At 35.6% G+C, this 20,008-nt stretch overlaps 1 protein-coding gene across 1 annotated transcript in view; it reads right to left on the bottom strand.

The window, feature by feature from the left end:
• EVC2 (EvC ciliary complex subunit 2) overlaps positions 1 to 20,008 on the bottom strand; it is a 205,009-nt gene that overhangs the window by 97,185 nt on the left and 87,816 nt on the right. The window contains exon 8 of the mRNA XM_074231593.1: positions 4,682 to 5,006. Within this exon, the coding sequence (XP_074087694.1) occupies positions 4,682 to 5,006 (325 nt within the window). The remainder of the gene's footprint in view (positions 1 to 4,681; positions 5,007 to 20,008) is intronic.

Consider the following 20,008-nt stretch of genomic DNA (forward strand, 5'->3'; position numbering starts at 1 on the left):
GATTCTGTAAAATAACAGGGTTGGACTAGTAATATCACTAGATATCACTAGATCAGTGATAAAGTTCCTTTAAAATCTTATTTCTCACAATTCCTTTTTACTAAATCATTTGGAACATCTTGATGTGATTCCATACTTTCTTAGGAATCTACAGGGACTTTTGCCTCATCAGCTATTAATTCTTATTGTTTAATTTTCCTTTGTCTTACACTATATATAGATGCCTTGTTTCCATCATCTGAAGGTCAGTTTCCTTCGTTGTTATCTTCCTTCATGCCTTCTGTGTTAATGTTCAAAAACTTTAACTGAGTTTTCTTCTTCCTGAGAGCTTTGACAATTTCAGTCTTTTTTTTCTCAGTGAACAATGGGAAAAACTGCTAATTTTTTTTACATTCCTTTTACATTGCTCATTCTTTGACTCCCTCCGCTTCAATAGCTGTGTCCTCAAAGCAGTCGTCTTCCTTTCTTTCCATTAGCATATCCTTGGTTTTAGGCCCTCTGACTCAAGTGACTGACCCCAACTGGATGCACAGCTTCTTCTCTCAGGCTTAATGTAGTGACCTACATACACATGCTAACATTTTGTTCTCTCTTATCCTCAGTTTTTTAGTTGAGTTTATTTGCAGCACATTTGCTGCTATCCCTGCCAAAATGAGCTTATGCCTTTAGGTTTTCTGCCACTGGGAGGGGGTAGTGTTGTTGGTAGCACAGATAATTGAATTATTTTTCAAATTTGTGGGTTAACTTGTGCAACCCTGTCAGACCATGGAGGCTGGTGAAGGAGGAGTATCTGAGTGCATTTGAGTTTGAGGATTAGATGTTTCTGCTCTTAGTTCATCAGATTTTTATCTTATGGTTTTTGTTGTTCTAGATGATGGAGACAGCTGAAACAGATCAATCTCTTATGCATAATTCCTATCTTAGAAAGTAGTTGTGAAGATTAGATAAAATCTTTAATTCTTCATCTTTTTAAAAAAGTCACACATATGTAGATACAAATATACAAACAGATAAACATACATACACATGTATGCATACATTTATACACACATGTGTGTTTGTGTTCTAGTAAAGATTTACAGTTTCATATAAAGTCCTTTTGGTCCTCTTTTCCTATTCTTCTTTGTATGGAGGGAATGTTTACATTTTCTTATTACCGTTAAGTTCATTAATATAATATAAATATGCATTTATTTTTGGTTTTTGCAAGGCAATGGGGTTAATTGACTTGCTTAAGGTCACACAGGTATGTAACTACTAAGTATCTGAAGCCAAATTTGAACTCATGTCCTTCTGACTCCAGGACTGGTGCTCTTATCTGTTACACCACCTAGCTGCCCCAATATAATATATATGTGTATATATGTATATACACATATAAATATATATATACATACATATGAATTTTTTATAATTTTATTTAAAGCAATGGGATTAAGTGGCATGACCAAGGTCATGCAGCTAGGCATTTATTACATGTCTGAGACCAGATTTGAACTCAGATTCTCCTGACTCCCAGGCTGGTGCTCTATCTACTGTATTAATTACCTAGCTGTTCTTCCCCAGTAAAATATATTTTTTAAAAAGATGCCTGGAAATCTTGGAGAGAACAGTTAAGAATAGTGGTGCTTTTTGGAAGTCATAAAGTAAAGAGGTTGAAAATGGCAATAGGTGAGAATTATGAATAGAGAAAATTCTAGAAGTATAGCAGTCAAACAGAAGAGAACTATATGGGGATAACCTTAAGATTTGATAAAGGCAAGAGGTTATTTTTTGTTTTTTTTTTAAAGACCGAATTGCTAAGCATTTTTGTATTCAGAATAAAGCACTGACACTGTCTTCATGGGAATTAGGAATTTACTCTCTAATAGGAGAGTTAAGAGATACTCACAAACTACAAAGTGTGAAAATACAAAGATTATTCCTGGAAAAGGAATGTGGGAAAGTTTGTAAAAAAAGAGATCACATTTGAGCTATCTCATAAATGTTGGGTAAGAATTTACCAAGAACCTGAGTCTGCATGTTTGACTGCAGTTTAGAAGAGAGCAAAGAATACCATTTCACTGATGTGAGCATGAGGAAAATATTAGGAAACAGCCAGAAAATGAATTAGGGGTCACATTGTCAGATGTACTATCTTATATTCTGTTTCAGAATACATGGTCTCTATCATTCCTGACTTCTACGCAAAAAACACAGCACTAGCAATAGCACATTCAGTGGATAGATCACTTACAAGTAATGAAAAAGCATGGACACTAGTTATTCCATCAATGTCATCTCCTTAGTTGATGTGATCAAATGTGACAAGCATGAACCATTCATTTTTAGGTTAATAGGGATGAAATGTGGGGGGGAAACAACTATTAAACTTCTCAGCAATGATGTACTATTGCAAGTTTAATCGATTCTAAAATAACCTTTCATATGCTTCTGCAGAACAATATTTATGCCAGAGACTAAGTAATCAACTGTCTAAGCTTTACCACTTACTAGCTGTGATTTTTGGGCAAGCCCCTTACCCTCAGCTTCTGAATCTGTAAAAATGGAGATAATACTTGCATAATCTATCTCATGAAATTGTAATGAGGGAAGCCCATTGTAAACTCTAGAGCACAATAGAATTTTATGCTAGTTATGATTATCATTATCCTTATTGCATTTGCACATTAATGAAGTATTCTATAGAATAATGGGAAAAGCCCTGGAATTACAATGCCTCTGCTTCTTGGAACTTTCAGTCTTTGTAAAATGAGGGAGTTGAACTAGCTGAGGTCTCTTCTTGCTTTAAGTCCTAGAATCTTATTACTTTCCCCTCCAGTGCCCCACCCACAAGTTCTCTTTTTGTAGTTGTTCAATCCCTGACTCTACATGATCTCATTTGGCTTTTGGGGAGAGGGCAAAGATGCTGAAACGCTTTGTCATTTCCTTCTCCAACTCATTTTACAGATGAAGAAACTGATGAAATTAGGATTAAGTGACTTGTTTAGGGTCACACAGTAAGTAAGAGGCCAGATTTGAATTCATGAAGATGAGTGTTCCTGACTCCTCAGATAGTGTTCTATCTACTGCACCACCTAGATGTCCTTGCCTTGGCTTTGGTAATTACTCACTGGTGGCAATGAGCAGGTAACTTAGCCTCTCTCATCTTCAGTTTCCTCATCTTTAATGAGGGAGTTGGACTCAACTTCATCCAAGGTCCCTTTATCTGTGATCTTATGTTCTAGTCTTTCCATTTTGAAACTTGTTCAACTATTATCAACAGACTGATCGCTGTTCTTTCCTTCAGGTTTTTACTACACTTGGAAATTTATTATCTTTTAGTGTGTGTCACTTAACTGATTTCTCATGCATTAATATTTTATCTTCAACTAGGCAGAAACATCCTTGAGGGAAGTTGACTGTACCTAAAATTTCTTTTGTATCTCTCCACAGTTTCTATCCCTGTCTAAACACAAAATATATATTCAACAAATATTCAGCAAATGGATAATTTCTGATGATTCTTAAGTATTGTAATAGCAACTTTCATGTCTATGGTGTGGTAAAATTTTCTAAAGTACATTACTTGTTATGACTTTATGAAGTCCAGGTACAGATTCTTTTAGTCTCTTTTGTGCAGAAAAGGAAGCCGAGGCCAAAGAGTTAAAACAATTTGTCCATAATTATATAACAAGTAAATGATAAATCCATGATTTGATTCTAGGTCTCCAGAATACATGTTCAGTGTTCTCTCATGCCATATTCTCTGGCCCTTTTCATATCAACCATGCTATCCTGGATAAACTTTCTCCCGGAACCATGCCCTCCTGTCAGGTAACCAACTACCTCTTCCAAAACACTATTTCAGGGCTTCACTTCCTACTGCTTGACTATCTTCTTGCCATATTCTTTGGTATTTTTCCCCCACAGCCTTCAAATTCTGCAACCATGAAACCGGATCAAAGGAGCTCTGTCATTTTCCCAGAATGACGATGTGTTCCACTCAACCTTTCTATATATTTGGAATAAATTGTTTTACCACTCTCTTTTGTGAGTTTTCTCCCCGATTGAGAATCTAAAGGTCCAGAAGGGCAAAGACTATTTTTTGCTTTTCTTTTTGTTCCTCTTGTGCTTAATAAGTAATTTTTTATTTGTTCAATCATTCTATTATGGGATTGCATAACTGTCATAGTCAGGATATTAAAATCTTCAATAAAAATCATAGTTCAGATCAGACAAGCATAGATTAAAACTGGCAAAAAGTTAAAAAAAATCCTCTATTTTCTTGAAAGTTTTCCAGGCACAGGTAGAAACATCAATATGGCAAGATTGTGATTTTTCCCTGAAAGATTTTGAAGCAAAAAAAGCACTTTTCCTTATATAGTCAGAGGGATAGGGGTGGAGGGAAGAGGGAGGGAGAAATACACACACACACACACACACACACACACAGAGAGAGAGAGAGAGAGAGAGAGAGAGAGAGAGAGAGAGACAGAGAGAGACAGAGACAGAGACAGAGACAGATGGACATAGACAGACACAGACAGGGACAGAGAGACAAAGACAGAGAGAGAGAGACAGAGAGACAGAAACCAGGATAGAGACAGGGATGGAGAGAGAGAGATATTTGGAAACAGACAGGAAGAAAGAGTGGGAAAGAGAATTTCCTGCGAAGTCTTCACTGTCAAGGCTGACTTACCCTCTCACTGACACGCTTCAGCAGCTCTTCAGCTTCCTCCATTGCCACCATCTCCCTCTGACACTGAGCCTCTGTCTTCTTTCTCATCTCCAGATTGCACTCTGCAGTCAGAGCAACCATTTTCCGATCATATTCTTCTTGTACTTCATTCTCCATCATGAGAAATTGCTTTTTGAAAACGGAACTCATCCTTTTCTCCATGTGGGGTGAGAGGTTGCCACTGAGAATCAAGTTTTTCAATAACACGCCAATTATGTCTTTGCTAATCTGCATACGACAGGCTTGCAAGTCCACATCTGCCCGAGTTAGGGTTGCTATCTCCAAGCTGGAGAATGGGAAGAGAAGGGTTTAGACACTGGAATTAGATGTGATTGCCATTAGAGGTTAAAGATAGTTTTAGGTATTACAGTTTGCATAACTAGAGAGCAAGGCCTAGCTTAACCCCAACCTTAGAACAACTACCATTTACTGAGTTTTTATACAGTGCAAGGAACATGGCTAGGTGTATGGGGAAATATAAGGAAATGTAAGATATGATTTCTGTCGTTAAGATGCTTACTAGGCATCCAGAAGGATAAAAATATACTTTCAAATGTACAACAATAAAAAATTTAAATCACAGTTCATGAGAATCCTTGAAGAGGTGCAGTATGGTAATCATAATAACAATTTGCATTCATGTAGTACTTTAAAGTTTGTAAAGATATGTATCTTTATTTATAAAATATGTTATATAAAGAAACATATCCTTATATATGTGCTGTAGCATTTTACATATATATTTGTACAAATACCTTTTATATACATGACTATTTCTATCCATCTAAATCTTTATCTGTCTATTTAAATGTTTCCTAATTTGATCTTTATCCCACCTTGTGAGATAGATGCTATTTTTATACACATTTCATAGATGAGGAAAGAACATTGTTTCTGAAATCAGAGAACATAGACTCAAGTCCCACCTTGCCGCCTGTGTTATATTGGTCAAATTTAATTTTCTGGAGTCTTAATTTTCTTACCTTGAAAATTAGGACATTAGACTAAATGATCTCTGAGGTTCCTTCCAAAATATGATCATGTAATTTTATGAGATGGAGTGGCTATTCAGTTCACTTCAGTTCTTGATAAATGAGAGGCATAACCAATAATCACAGAATAATAGAAAGAAACCTTAAAGGCCACCTGTTCTAATTGTCATTGATATGTAAAGAAACTAAGGCCCAGGGAAGAGAAAGACTTAACAGTGAGTTAGTAACCAATTATATTAGTACACAGCTATGAGTTTGATGGGTCTTATACTTTTAAGATTCAAATGTTAAATTTAAATGAAGAAGGAGTCCCTCCCAGGTATTCTCCTCTATAACCACAGAATTATCTAGATCCCACTTTCAGGAATTCATTCAGATGACTAACTCATCTTGACTTAATAGGAATATTCCATTAGCATAACATCAATTCTGTTAATATATTACAAGATACAATTTTCAAAAGGATCTCTTGGATGCTAATTAACTAGAGGTTTTGTGAAAGCTATTACAACTTTACTCCACTATGAATAGACTGGAAAAATCAGCAATTATGGTATGTTGAGCATCTGCCTTGCAACCAATCAATCCAAAGGGCAATGTATTTCCAGAGACAAATGAACTTGAAACATGAATACAAATCACAATTGAAGAGATTCTGAATAAAAATACTGGCCTGAATGTAAACATACTCAGTCTTACACGATAGCATGAGCAATTTCCTAATTCTGATAGCTAAATATAGTTATTATATGTAGTACAGATAAATAAATCTATATTTATATATATAATACATATTTTTGTGTGATAGTGTATATAATATTAATGGATAGAGAGCTGATCTCAGAATCACTAAGACCTGGATAAAATCCCACTCCTGATAGATACTGCCAGGGTGACCCTGGACTTAATCTCTCAGTACCCACAGGTAATCATCAAAGACTTAAAATTCCAATGCAGTTGCTAACCTATTTTAGTAGAAGAACATGCTTACACATAAGCATGCACACAAGTATATATGTATATACCAAAGAATATCTACACATTTGTGTATTTTAAAGGCCCTTGCTGTGATTTCATCAGTTTGGGAAACTCCTTTTCAGGCAGATAAGCAATCTTGTCTATCGCTGAGAGTCTTAGAGAGTGGCCTATAATACTATACTATACTATAATATAATATAAAATATTATACTATAATATATAATACTATAATATATAATACTATAAATTAATATAATAATCATAATAAAATGTGTGTGATATAGGTATATTGTATATATACACATGTATAAAAATTCATATATGGATGTGTGTATTAAGTATCTATTTGTGTTTGGGTTATTCAGAGGTTAGTATGCTCAAAACTTTCTACACTGAGATCTTAAATGAGTTAACTAAGACACAGAACAGGGATTTTATAGAACCCTGGCATCTTGTCTCTTGGTCCTGCAATTTAAATAAGTACTGCTGCCTCCTCAGTGCATGGAAGACCCATTTGAGTCTGGTGTGATCAGGGGAGGCATCAATTTTTCCAAGTAAGAACTTGCGGAATTTCACTCTACACTGAAATTGCCCCCAAGTTCACTTGTAGCTAAATAGGGTTATAACCACAGGATTTAATCAGGTTCACTTACAGCTATTAGTAGTTTAGCAGACTGGCATCTATGCCCTCATAGACAAAGAGGTCCTTACTGCTGTGTTACAGTATTATGGACCACTCTGCCATGAAGGAAGTAGCTTGAGTTAACTCCCTCAAGGTCAACTGGTCTGAAACTCAGTTGGGAATTCTTAGGGATCTATAAAAGCTGCTTTGTGGATTAGACTTACGGCTTCCTTACACTAAAATTTTGTAATGCTATGGACAGATTGACTTTTCTGCAAGTTTGTCACCATAAAAACACCATTCTATTGCTTTGCCCTGTGTTACTGTAATGATGAGGTACCTCAATAATATGGGAAAGACTCAAAAGGCTGAAGTCTTCCACTTGATCAACTCCGGAAGTCCTGTTTCCTATACTAACAGGCTACTAGGTGGATCTAGAAGAGACAGTGAGAAGGATGTCTTTGCACAACATTCCCCTCACTTCAATCAATATAATGTGTAAGTTTTATCATCATTCACTTGTTGAAATGGTCTTCTTTCATTACAAAGGACAACAATCATCATCATCATCAGAAACAGCAGCAGCAGCAACAGCATTCTAACAGGCTGTATCTATCTGAGAGAGGACTGTATTAAAGTGCAGACCCTGATAGGAGGAGAAGGGACATAGAGGGCCCTCATATCTCTGCTTGGTAAAATGATTGCTTGCCTGATTCCTAAAACTACAAACTGCCTAGTCATCACTTTACCAGAAAAAAAAGGAATTTTCCCTCTCAGACACTTGGTATGGATAGATTTTTTTAGATCTGATATAGATAATCCTACTGGGTTTTACTCTCTAATGATTTAATTGTTATATTGTTTACTGCAGTTCTCTCGGGCTAGGTCTGCTTCCCCCCACCCCAGTTAGATTTTTAGTCCCTCAAGTATAAAGATTGTATTTTAGGTTATTTTTTGTTTTTTTCCCAAAATGCTGACTGAGTACATAGTATTTAAGAAGAGATAAAATTTATTTTCACAAAGGAACAGCTATTAGCTCCAAAACCCTCCAAAAGGAAGGAGTTCCAAGAAATCCTCACACATGGTTCCAGGCACCATTTGTTAATCTGCCTAATTGACTAATGAAGGGGAATATAGAAGAAATTGTGAATGCATGTGTGTGTGTGTGTGTGTGTGTGTGTGTGTGTGTGTGCACATGTGTTATGCTAGAAGGGATGATAAGGGTAATCTACTCTGATTTCTTTATTTTAGAATTGAGAAAGTGAGGCCAAGAGATGTGAAGTTTCTTGCTCAGTCATATAGATAGAGTGTAAGAAAGCCAGACCCTGATTCCTGGTTGCCAGACTCCAGGTTAAGGGTCTCTCTACTTTACCATGCTGCCTCCTAAATAATATGAAAATAAAGCCAATTTTTAAAATATAAGAAGGTGCCTAATTGGTGGTAAAACAGCATGCTTAGTGAAACATCGAACATTTCCATCAATATTATTATGGCAAAAGTATATTTCACCAAAAGTCTGACTGTGTAAATATATTACTGCAGATTTTTATAAGATAAGCCTATTTTTTAAAGTTCTCCATTACAGAACAATTGCCCCCTTTTTACTCTACCTTGTACTAGAGTTAACTAGGAGCATATTTTAGGCAATACATGTTTACTAGGAGTCAATAGTATGACCCAGTCTTCAAAAAAGATGACATGATCCTAGAGATAGGAGATAGAACTTATATATTTAATAGAAGCATAGCATTTGGTACCAAATTAGAGACTTGGAAAGGTAGCATAGCAAAGAGTTTAGATTCTCTTTAACTTGGAGTCAGGAGAACCTTGGGTCAAATCCTTCCTTAGACACTCACCAGTATATGACTCTGTAAAAACCTCACAACTGTTCTTTGCCTCAATTTCCTCATCTGCAAAGTGGGGAGGTTGGGACTAATCAAGGTTCTCCAAGTTTCCTTCCAGTTCCAACTCTAAGAAAATATGATTCTATGACTAGTCTCACTTTATTCTATCTGCATCAAAGTACGCATGGAGAAGAGTATGTAGCTCTGTAGGACATATTTGAAGAAGGTTATTAACATTGTATGTCATGTTCAGAGAATGGAAATAAGGATAGTAAGGGACTTTGATGCTAGGTCATCATATGGTTTAGACATACTATGAGAAAAAGAACTTGATAGCTCTATTTTAGGGAAAATAGTGTTGTGTTAAAGGGAGGGAAATGAACTTGGAGGAAGGAAGACCTTTGTTAACATCCCATAATACATTAATTGTATGATCATAGGCACCTATTTATGCCTTGGTTTCCCCATCAGTAAAATGAAGAAGTTAGAACTGATGGCTTCTAAGATTCCTTCCAGCTCTCAATCTCTGATCCTATAACCCTCTAAGTATTTTCTGGGCTAGGATGTGGAAAGGAAATTAAATAGAAACAGTGGGTTAAAGTTAGAGCAGGTTTTAATTGGATGTAAGGAATAAAAAAAAACAGCATTTCTCCTATAGTTCTCCTACAGTTAGGACTGTTCCAAAAATCAAATAGATCACCTCAAGAAGAATTAGGTTCTCTGTCACTGGAGATCTTCAAGCAAAGTCTGGTTAACAACTTACAAAGGATGTGGAAGGGGGATCTTTATTCAGTTATTGGTTGGACTTGAAAGGTAGTATTATTATGATTCCAAATTTCAATGTTTTATGACTTAAAAATTATTTTTAATTTAATTCACCAGCATTTATTAATACCATTCTATGCAACAGATATTGCAGTAGATATTGGGAATACAAAGACAAATATGAACTGTTCTTGCTCTCAAGAAGTGCACACTCTACTTATTTCCTCTATTGCATAGTAAGCACCTTGAGGCAAAAACCATCTTTTTTGCTTTATAATTTCTTCTAGTGTCTAGCACTGGAACATGTAAAGGGCAGAAATCCAATATGTATTTGTTTTACAGAACTGAATTTGCATGAGTTGAAGAATTCAAAAGTGCTTCAAAAAATTTTAAGGTAAATAAGGATCATATTTTCTTATGTTTTATTATATATTATAAAATATTATTATTTATAATCAATATTTATTATTAAGGGCAAAATGATTCTAGGATTTTAGTTGGATAATATATAGTATAAGGAAGAAGAGATGAGTCAGAAAAGGGAATAAGTATGTATTAAATGCCTACCACTTGCCAGGCACTTGCTACAAATTTCATCCTATTTAGTCCACAATAATTCTGAAATATCTCCATTTATAGTTGAAGAAACTGAGGTAGATATAAGTGACTTCATCAGTCATGCAACTAATATGTATTTAAACCTGGATTTGAACTCAGTCTTCTAGACTCATTGGATAGAGTGGATAGAGTCCCGGACCTGGAATCTGTAAGATTCATCTGTCTGAGTTCAAATCTGGTCTCAGACACTTAGTAGCTGTTTATCTCTAGGCAAGTCACTTAGACCAATTTACCTCAGTTTCTTCATTTGTAAAATGAGCTGGAGAAGGAAATGGCAAACCACTCTAGGATCTTTGCTAAGAAACCCCCAAATAAGGGGTAGAGCCAAGATGACTGCATGGAGGCAGTCTCTCTCAAAAGCTCCAAATGTTGAAAATTAGGACTCTAAGTTCTAGAGGGGCAGAACCCACAGAAAGACTGAGTGAAACAATTTTCCAGGCCAAAACAATTTGCTAGATCTGTGATAAAGGTCTATTTCACCAAGATGGGGTTGGAAAGAACCACAGCCATGCCACATCAGGAGCAAGTGAGATCCAGCCTTCCAGGAACAGTGCACCTGGATCCCTGGGTGCCTGGGGTTAGCAAAAGAGGTTTCCTGACCTCTTGATCCAGGGATCTCTGGGACAGTTGGCGGGGGGGTCTACAGGAGAACTCTGCTTCACCAGAGCAAGCACAGAACCCAGGCAACCAGGCTCAGGGCAACCCCAGAACCTATGGAGCCACCCAGCAACTGCTTCCAGAATGGTTAGTCCATGGAAGGTAAAGGGGAAATTGCAGAGGTCTCTCTGCTATACCAGGGCAGGACTCTACTGCTTTGCACATGTTCAGATCCAGGTCGAATTCTGGAACCCCATACTACCATAGCAGAGCAGGGATGCTCCTCACAGCTCCAGGATAGAGAGGAGTGTCTGTGGTCATCCACATTGCACAGGCCAGGAGAGCAGTCAGAGTCCCTCAGAAGACAATGGAAGAATTAAGGTCCCTTTCAAACCCCCAAAGTTATGAAAGTCCAATAAATCAGGTCATGGGTTGAGGAAATAAGCAAACAACAGGAAAAAATGTGATCATAGAAAATGGCTTTGGTCCCATGGAGGATCAAAATAGATACTCAGAAGATTACAGTCAAAACTTTTGTATTCAAAGCCTCCAAGAAAATTGAAAAATGTTCTCAGAAATGCAAACTAAAGCAACAATGAACTATCATCTCACACCTATCAGATTGGCCAAGATGGGAAAAAGGGAAAATGATCAACGTGGGAGAGATAATGGAAGGATTGGGACTTTGATGCAATGCTGGTGGAGTTGTGAAAGGATCCAACCATTCTGGAGAGCAATATGGAACTATGCCCAAAGAGCAATAAAATTGTTTATACTCTTTGACCTAGCAAGTCCAATTATAGGTCTATATCCAGAAAAAAATTCTAGAAAAGGGAAAAGTTCTATATGTTCCAAAATATTCATAGCGGCTCTTTTTGTAGTGGCAAAGAATTGGAAATTGAGGGAATGTCCATCAATTGGGGAATGGTTAAACAAGTTATGGCACATAAATACTATGGAATACTATTGTTCTATAAGAAACCATAAATGGTTGGACTGTAGAAAAGCATGAAATGACTTATGGGATCTGATGCTAAGTGAAAGGAGTAGAACCAAGAAAACAATGTACACATCAACAACAACATTTGAGATGAATAACCTTAATGGAAGCAGCTCCACTCAGCAGTCCAGAAAGCTAGGACAACTGAATTGAACAGGCTATGGACTATATTATCCCCATCCAGAGGAAGAGAAACAAAACAAAACAAAACACACACAGACACACGCAAAAAAACCTTCAGAAAGTGATACTTATAAAATTCTCTTATATATCTCTTTCCCTTAATCCTAATTTCTCAGACTGAAAATTACTAATCTATAAACATGTTTATCAAAATATGTATGTACAATGCTAACCTGACCATTCACCATGGTGGGGAGGAGGGTGGGAAGGGACGATGGAAGGAAATTTTGTAACTTAAAAATATTCACGTGCATATGGATGAAAATAAATAATGTTTTTAAAAATGAGAATTGATCTTAGGTTATGGAAGACTTCAAAAAAGATTGAAAAGCAAGTAAGGGAGGTAGAGTTAAAACTGGGAAGAGAAATGAGAGCAATATAGGAAAATCATGAAAACCAAGTCAGCAGTTTGGTGAAGGAGATACATAAAAGCACAGAAGAAAATAACATGTTAAAAACCAGCTTGGATTGAATGGAAAAAACAGTCCAAAAGGTCAATGAGGAGAAGAATGCCATAAAAAGATTTGGTCAGTTGGAAAAGGAGATAAAAAAGCTCACTGAAAAAAATAACTCCTCCAAATGTAGAATGGAGCTAAAGGACATTGATGATCTTGTGAGAAATCAAGAAACAATAAAACAAAATCAAAAGAATGAAAAACTAGGAAAATATGTGAAATATCTCATGGTAAAAACAACTGACCTAAAAAAACATCTCCAGAAGAGATAATTTTAAAATTATTATTATGACCTGAAAGTCATGACCAGGAAAAGAGCCTAGACTTCATTCCTCAAGAAATAAGCCAGTAAAATTGCCCTGAAATTCTACCTCCTGAAAGAGATCTGAAATAAAACTCTCAGGAATAGTATAGCCAAATTTTAGAACTCCTAAATTGAAGCAAGCAGCCAAAAAGAAACAATTCAATTACTATGGTGCTACAGTCAAGAATAAATAAGATTTGGCAGCACTTATATTACAGGCTCATTTGTCTTGGAATACGATATTCTGGAAGTCAAAAGAGCTTGGAATATAACTGAAAATCAACTACCCAGCAAAAATTAGCGTCCTCTTTCAGGGGAAAAGATGGACATTCAATGAAACAGGGGACTTTCAAACTTTCCTGTTGAAATGACCAAAGCTGAACATTACGTTTGATCTTTAAGTACAGGACTCAGGTGAAGCACAGAGAGGGTAGATGAGGGATTTAATAATGTTGAATTTATGTATTCATGTATGGAAAGAAGATACTGATAACTCATGAAAATTTTCATTTATGAGAAGTTATAGAAGGAGCATATTTAGACAACTCACAGGAGGAAGCTGAATATAATAGTATAAAGGTGGAGTCAATGGGTAAAAAGGAAATGTACTGGGAGAAAGGGAAAGGAGAGTTAGAAAGGGCTAAGATATTTCACATAAAAGAGTCAACAAAAAATTTTTGCAATGGAGAGGAAGGGGGGAAGGTGAGGGGCAATGAATGAGCCTTTATTCTTTTCAAAAATGGTTCAGAGAGGAAATAGCACACTCATTGAATAGGGCAAAAAAAAATCTATCTTACCCTAGAGGAACAAAGGAGAGGAAAAGGATAGGAGAATGGGGACAGGGGGAGGGGAGGGTGGTGTATGTGATAAAAGAAAGGGAAGATCATTGGAGAGGGTAGTCAGATGCAACACACTTTTGAGGAGGGAGAGGGTGAAAGGAGAGAGAATAGAATAAATGAGAGTGTGGAGGAATAGAATGGACAGAAATACAGTTAATAGCAACTGTGGGAAAAAATATTGAAGCAGCTTGACTGATGGAATTATAGTAAAGGATACAACCCATCCCAGAGACATTGATGGTTTCTGAACACAAACTGAAGTACACTTTTTCCCCTCTCACATCATTTCTCTTGAGGTTTCTCTATCTTTTTTGGGGGGAGGGATTTTTTTTATTTACTTTCACAACAAAACTATTATAGTAATGTGAAAATAAATGAATAACTCATTAAAAAAATAGAAAACCCCAAATAGGGTCACAAAGAGTCAGACACAATTGAAACAACCAAACAACTTCCCAACTCTAGATCCAGTGTTCTATCCACTGCACTACCTAGTACAAGGCAGCTGTCGTAGTGGAAAGAACACTGGGAGTGGAATCAAAAGACCTAATTTCAAATCTTGGCAATTAAATAATTTATGTTTGTCCAATTACTATAATTACCATTATAAAATAAGGATACTACTCTAACTAATTATCTTGCAGGGATATTGGTGCATAGGTTTCAAGATAAATTCTAAAGCACTAATAAATATGTTTGAATTATAATAATAATTATTATTATAGATTATTATTGGTTTATGATATGATAAAACATCAATATTACATCATATCATGTCATATCATGCCATGTCATGTCATATATTATATCCTATTTTATCTCTTACTACTCTGGGTAAAAGTAGGAACAAACTGCTCCTGAAAAACATTCAATTATTCTTAATTTTTTACCAAATTAAACCAAGTTACTTGATAAGATCATCCAAAGTGGAATACAATGTAGCTCCCCACCTTGTCATCCCTGTCCTGGATAAACTGAGCTACTCAATATCAGCTGAACATCTATTTCACAGACCTTTTATTTCTGCCCTTTTCACTTGCTTAAAATTTTCTATACCCTCATTTCTACCTCTTGACAAACATAAAATTCTAACATAATCCCATTTCTTGGAAGTGAATTCTCTTTCCTCTTAGTTCATCACTCTTTGGACTCCTGCATTTATCCCAATATAAATTGTGGGGGTTTTGTTTTGTTTTATGCATTTCGGACTTCTTTTCTGCCCTTGTTCCAATTTAATTTTCGCCAGTGTACCTGGCTCATCAACCCTATTACATTATCATATCTTTGAGGACAAGAACGTTGCATTGTCTTTCTCTCTCTCCTAACACAGTATATCACCAAGAGGTCGGCATTACCACTGGGACTTTAATAAACATAATGGGATAACAAGGTGGCAAAGTGGATTTAGTCCTGACCCTAGACTTTGAAGGAGTAGGATTCAAATCTGGCCTCAGACACTGGACACATACTAATTGTATGACTTTTGACAAATCACTTAACCTTGATTGCTTCATATTCAGGGCCATCTCCAGTCATCCTGATTCATATCTGGTCACTGAACCCAAATGGTTCCAGAAGATAAGATGAATCTGGTGAATTAGCACACACCCCTTCACTCAAATCCAATTCATTTGCATGCCATGGCACCGAATTCCTAATGTCATGACCTTCTTTGAGAATGAAGGATAAACAACTTTTACTAAAGGAACATATATGCATACAATATGAATTATTCTTCTTTCAATCAATGGATACCAATAATTTATGAAAGAACTATGGAATGTCCACAGCTCGCTCTCTCTCTCTCTCTCTCTCTCTCTCTCTCTCTCTCTCTCTCTCTCTCTCTTAAAAAATTAAAAAACTTAAAACACCCTAAATAAATTGAATATTTTGATTATTGACTATAAAAAGAGGAATTAATGTCCTCACCATCCCTTCTGACTACTGAAAACTCATCAAGTTTTCACATTGAAGATCAGCAAATATCTGGAAAAAATAAGATGAGATTGTCTACAAAGTACAAAGAATGTTCTCTTGAATGGGGAAGACCACTGGTTTATCAGTGAAGAAGATAATTCCAAGGAAACTCAAGTAGCTATTAAACTGTTACAATATAAATGTATCTGCTTCAAATTTGGGTACTGTAAGAGTAGTGGACCCATAAATATGAATTCCCTATTAGTGAAATTTATTTTTACTCTCTTTCTCCCTAAACCAATTTACATGGAAAAATAATGAGGTAAATTTCTGCACATCCTACAAATCATTTCCACAAGCTATGGATTTTAAGTGATTGGCAGCAGAGGCTTAGGGAAAAATAATTCCTTCCCTTTTTTCTCTAATGATGCAAATGACAATTAAGTCAAAATGAAAAGCATCAATCCAAGTGGAAGAAATTTCATTGATGGCAAACCTTAATGAAAAAATAAAGTTAAAAACCCCAAAAATTTTCAAAAAATTATGCTTTTTAAAATACATTTTGGAATACAAGGGAGGTATGAGGAACGGAGGTAAATTTCCATTTTTTATAGGCACTATTTACCTGACAAGTGGAGTAGGATCTAGGGTCAAAGGAGATATGTTCAGTTCTGCCTTTAATACTAGGATCATATATTTAGAACTAGAGTAGATAAGTGGTACCATAATTCATAGAGTACTGGGTCTGAAGTCAGGAACACTCCATTTCCATCAGTTCAAATCTGGCCTCAGACACTTACTACTTGTGTGGCCCTGGGCAAGTCAATTAATCCTGTTTGCCTCAGTTCCCTCATATGTAAAATGAATTGAGGATGGAAATGGCAAAAATCCAATATCTTTGCCATAAAAACCTCAAATGGCCTCACAAAGTCTGTCTGAAATGACTAAATAACAAGATATAGAATTAGAAGGGACCCTAAAAGTCATCAGATCTAATTCATTCATTTTCTAAATAAGAAAACTAAGACAAAGAGAGGTTAAGTGATTTTGCCAGGGTCAAATAGTATTTGAGGTAAGATTTTAACTCTTCCCAATTCAAGTCCAGCTCCCCATCCATTAGACCATATAGCTGAGAAATAAAACTATTAAAATAAATATTAAAAATAACAAACATAATGAAATTTCAGTTCTTTTGCAAAAATTTAAAGAAAAAGAAAAAAAATTACTTGTAAGGTAAGTAATTGTAGAACTTTCTTAGTTGCTCTCTCTCTGGAAGATTCAAAATATTTAAGAGGGAAAGAGTATCTCTAATCCATGAAAAATATTTACTTCTAGAGTTGCTGTCCAATTCAAAAGAAATCCATTTTATAATAGAAGGTGAATCAATATAAGACAATCAATGACCAAAATAATTTTTACACATACTCATACACACACACAATCACAATTTGCCTATAAAGTATCCATTGCTATGATGCTCATTGTTATGTCTAAATATTATGGAAAGTGAGGAGGGAGGGAAAAAAACATTAATTGCATATTACATGCCAATCACCCTTGCAACATCTCTATAAGGAAAGTGCTACTATTATCTCCTTTTACAGTTGAGAAAGGCAGACAGATATTAAGTGACTTATCCAGAGCAAAACACCTGGTAAGATGACCCTGGATGTGAGGCAATCAGGGTTAAATGACTTACCCAAGGTTACATAGTTAGTAAGAGCCAGGTGTCTGAAGCTGGTTTCAAACTCTTGTCCTCCTGACTCCACTGTGCCACCTAGCTACCCTAACAAGAATCATGGTGACTTTATGAAGCGCCCCACTACAGGGAATCCAGTCTCTCCTGAGACAATCCATGTTACTTTTTGATAAATCTAATTGTTGGGAATTTTTTTTTCCTACATTAATCCAAATTTGTTGTCATCCAGTTGTTCTAATTATGTCCTACTTGCTGTGACCCTCTTTTGGGTTTTCTTGGCAAAGATACTAAAATGTTTTACTATTTCCCCTTCTCCAACTCATTTTACAGATGAGGTAGCTGAGGCTAATTAAGAGACTTGTCCAGGGTGACGCAGCTAATACTTATCTGTGGTCATATTTTAAATTTGGTCTTTCTGACTCCAGGTTCAGTACATTATGTACTATGTCACCTCAAGGGCTCAATTCAAAATTTCTTCTTTATAGTTTCTGTCTTTTGTTCCTGATTATGATTTTTGTGGCCAAGCAGGACAAGTCTAGATCTTCTCTCAAATATTTAAGAGAGCTATTTCATTACTCAAATGCTCCTCATGTCTAGGTTTCCTCTAATCTCTTTTATCATCCTGGCTAACCTACTGTGGTTCCTTGCTAGTTTATCAATGTCATTCCTAAAATGTGGATCCCCAATCTCAACACTTCAGTTTTCATCTGATCAAATCAGAGGTCAGTGGACCTTTCACTTCCCTATTCTCAGATATTTTCTTAAGGTAGACAAAAGCTAAAACTTTGTGGACTGCCATATCACACTGTTTACTTATTGAACAAAAATCTGTGGATGTTTCTTTTTCAGATGAACTGCTATTTAATCATGACTCCCCTATTCTGCATTTTTGCTCTTTATTTGTTTTAACCCATGGAAAAGATTTTACATTCATCTCTATTAAATTTTAATTAATTAGATTCAGTACAACCTCACTAAGATCTTTTTGGAGGACTCTGGCTCTGACATTCATTGTGTTATTTATCCCTTCAAATGTTGTACCATTTACAAACTGATAACCATTATGATATTTGGAGGATCTTTGATTTTACAATATGGATAACTTTCAGTATGGGAAATAACTCTCTGATAAAGATTTCAACCTATGAATGATTTAGTAGATAAATCTTAGGGAATAGTTTTGAGGCTCTGAGAGGTTAACTGACTTGCTTATGATCACCAATTTAAGACAGAGGTAGTATCTGAACCCTTATTGACTACCAATTCAGGACTTTATCTACTGTACCACCATGTCTTTCAAATAACTGATTAAAATATTAAATGCTTTCCTAAAATCTAAATAAATTATATATATATATATATATATGTGTGTGTGTGTGTGTGTGTGTGTGTGTGTGTGTGTATGTATGTATGTATTATGATGACTTGATCTCTTCAGTAAAGTAATACTGCCCAAAAGGAAAAAATAAGTAACAATCCACCCTTGATTTGATTACTGATTCTTTTCCCAGATGTTCATTAAACAGTCCCTTTAAAACCAGGAACCAAGATCATATTCTCTGACCTAAAGATTACAGATTCATTATCTTCCTTTTTTTTTAAAAAAAGGCAACATTTCCATACTTCTTCTGTAGCTTTCCTGTTCTCAAGCTTTCAAAGACCCCAGATAGAAACTCGGCATTCATATATGCCAGTTATATTAATTTTATAGTTCCTCTTGATCTGAGACTTGGCTTTTTCAGAAATAACTACATGATCTCTTACTACCTCCCTGCTTATCTGGGCTATCAACTTTCCATTTGCCTTTTCTTTGGCTTGTTATTCACATAGACTGATTAAATAGAAGTAAAAAAGGAATTGACTGCTTTGCACTTCTTTCCATCATCATTAATTATCACTGTCTCATTTACCCCAAGGAGCTTTCTTATCACTTCTTTGATCCTCTTCTTTCCTCAATATTAAAATTGAATTAAATTAAAAATTTTAAAAATCCTTTGTGCAATCCTTAGATTTCCTTTCCATTCTCACTTCATTCAGTATTTACATCTAAAAGTATTTTTATAGGACCATGTAATGTTTTCTTATTTAGCTTCCATTCCCTGTAGATGTCCCCTTGAAAATCTAAATGGGTCTGAGAGTTTCCTGTGCACCATCTTGATCTCTTTAGGCTCCTTTTCCTCCCCATTAAACACTTATTAGCTCTAACCCTGGACAACTCACTTGATATTAATTTCCCTCAGTTTCCTCAATTGTAAAATGAAGAAAATATTAACACTTACATCATGCAGTTGTAGTGAAGGTGAAAGGAGATAATTATAAAATTTATATCAAAATGCTTGCCACAAAATAAATATTCAATAAATGTTTGCTATTTTTCTTCCATACTTCATTGTCTTTCAGAATTCATTCCTAAGAGCTTCCCTTATTTGTCAGATTGACTTGTTTTATAGAACTTTAGGCTATAAAGTCCTGTCT

This window comes from Macrotis lagotis, chromosome 3 (genome assembly GCF_037893015.1).
Source record: "Macrotis lagotis isolate mMagLag1 chromosome 3, bilby.v1.9.chrom.fasta, whole genome shotgun sequence".
Classification (NCBI taxonomy): Eukaryota; Metazoa; Chordata; class Mammalia; order Peramelemorphia; family Peramelidae; genus Macrotis; species Macrotis lagotis.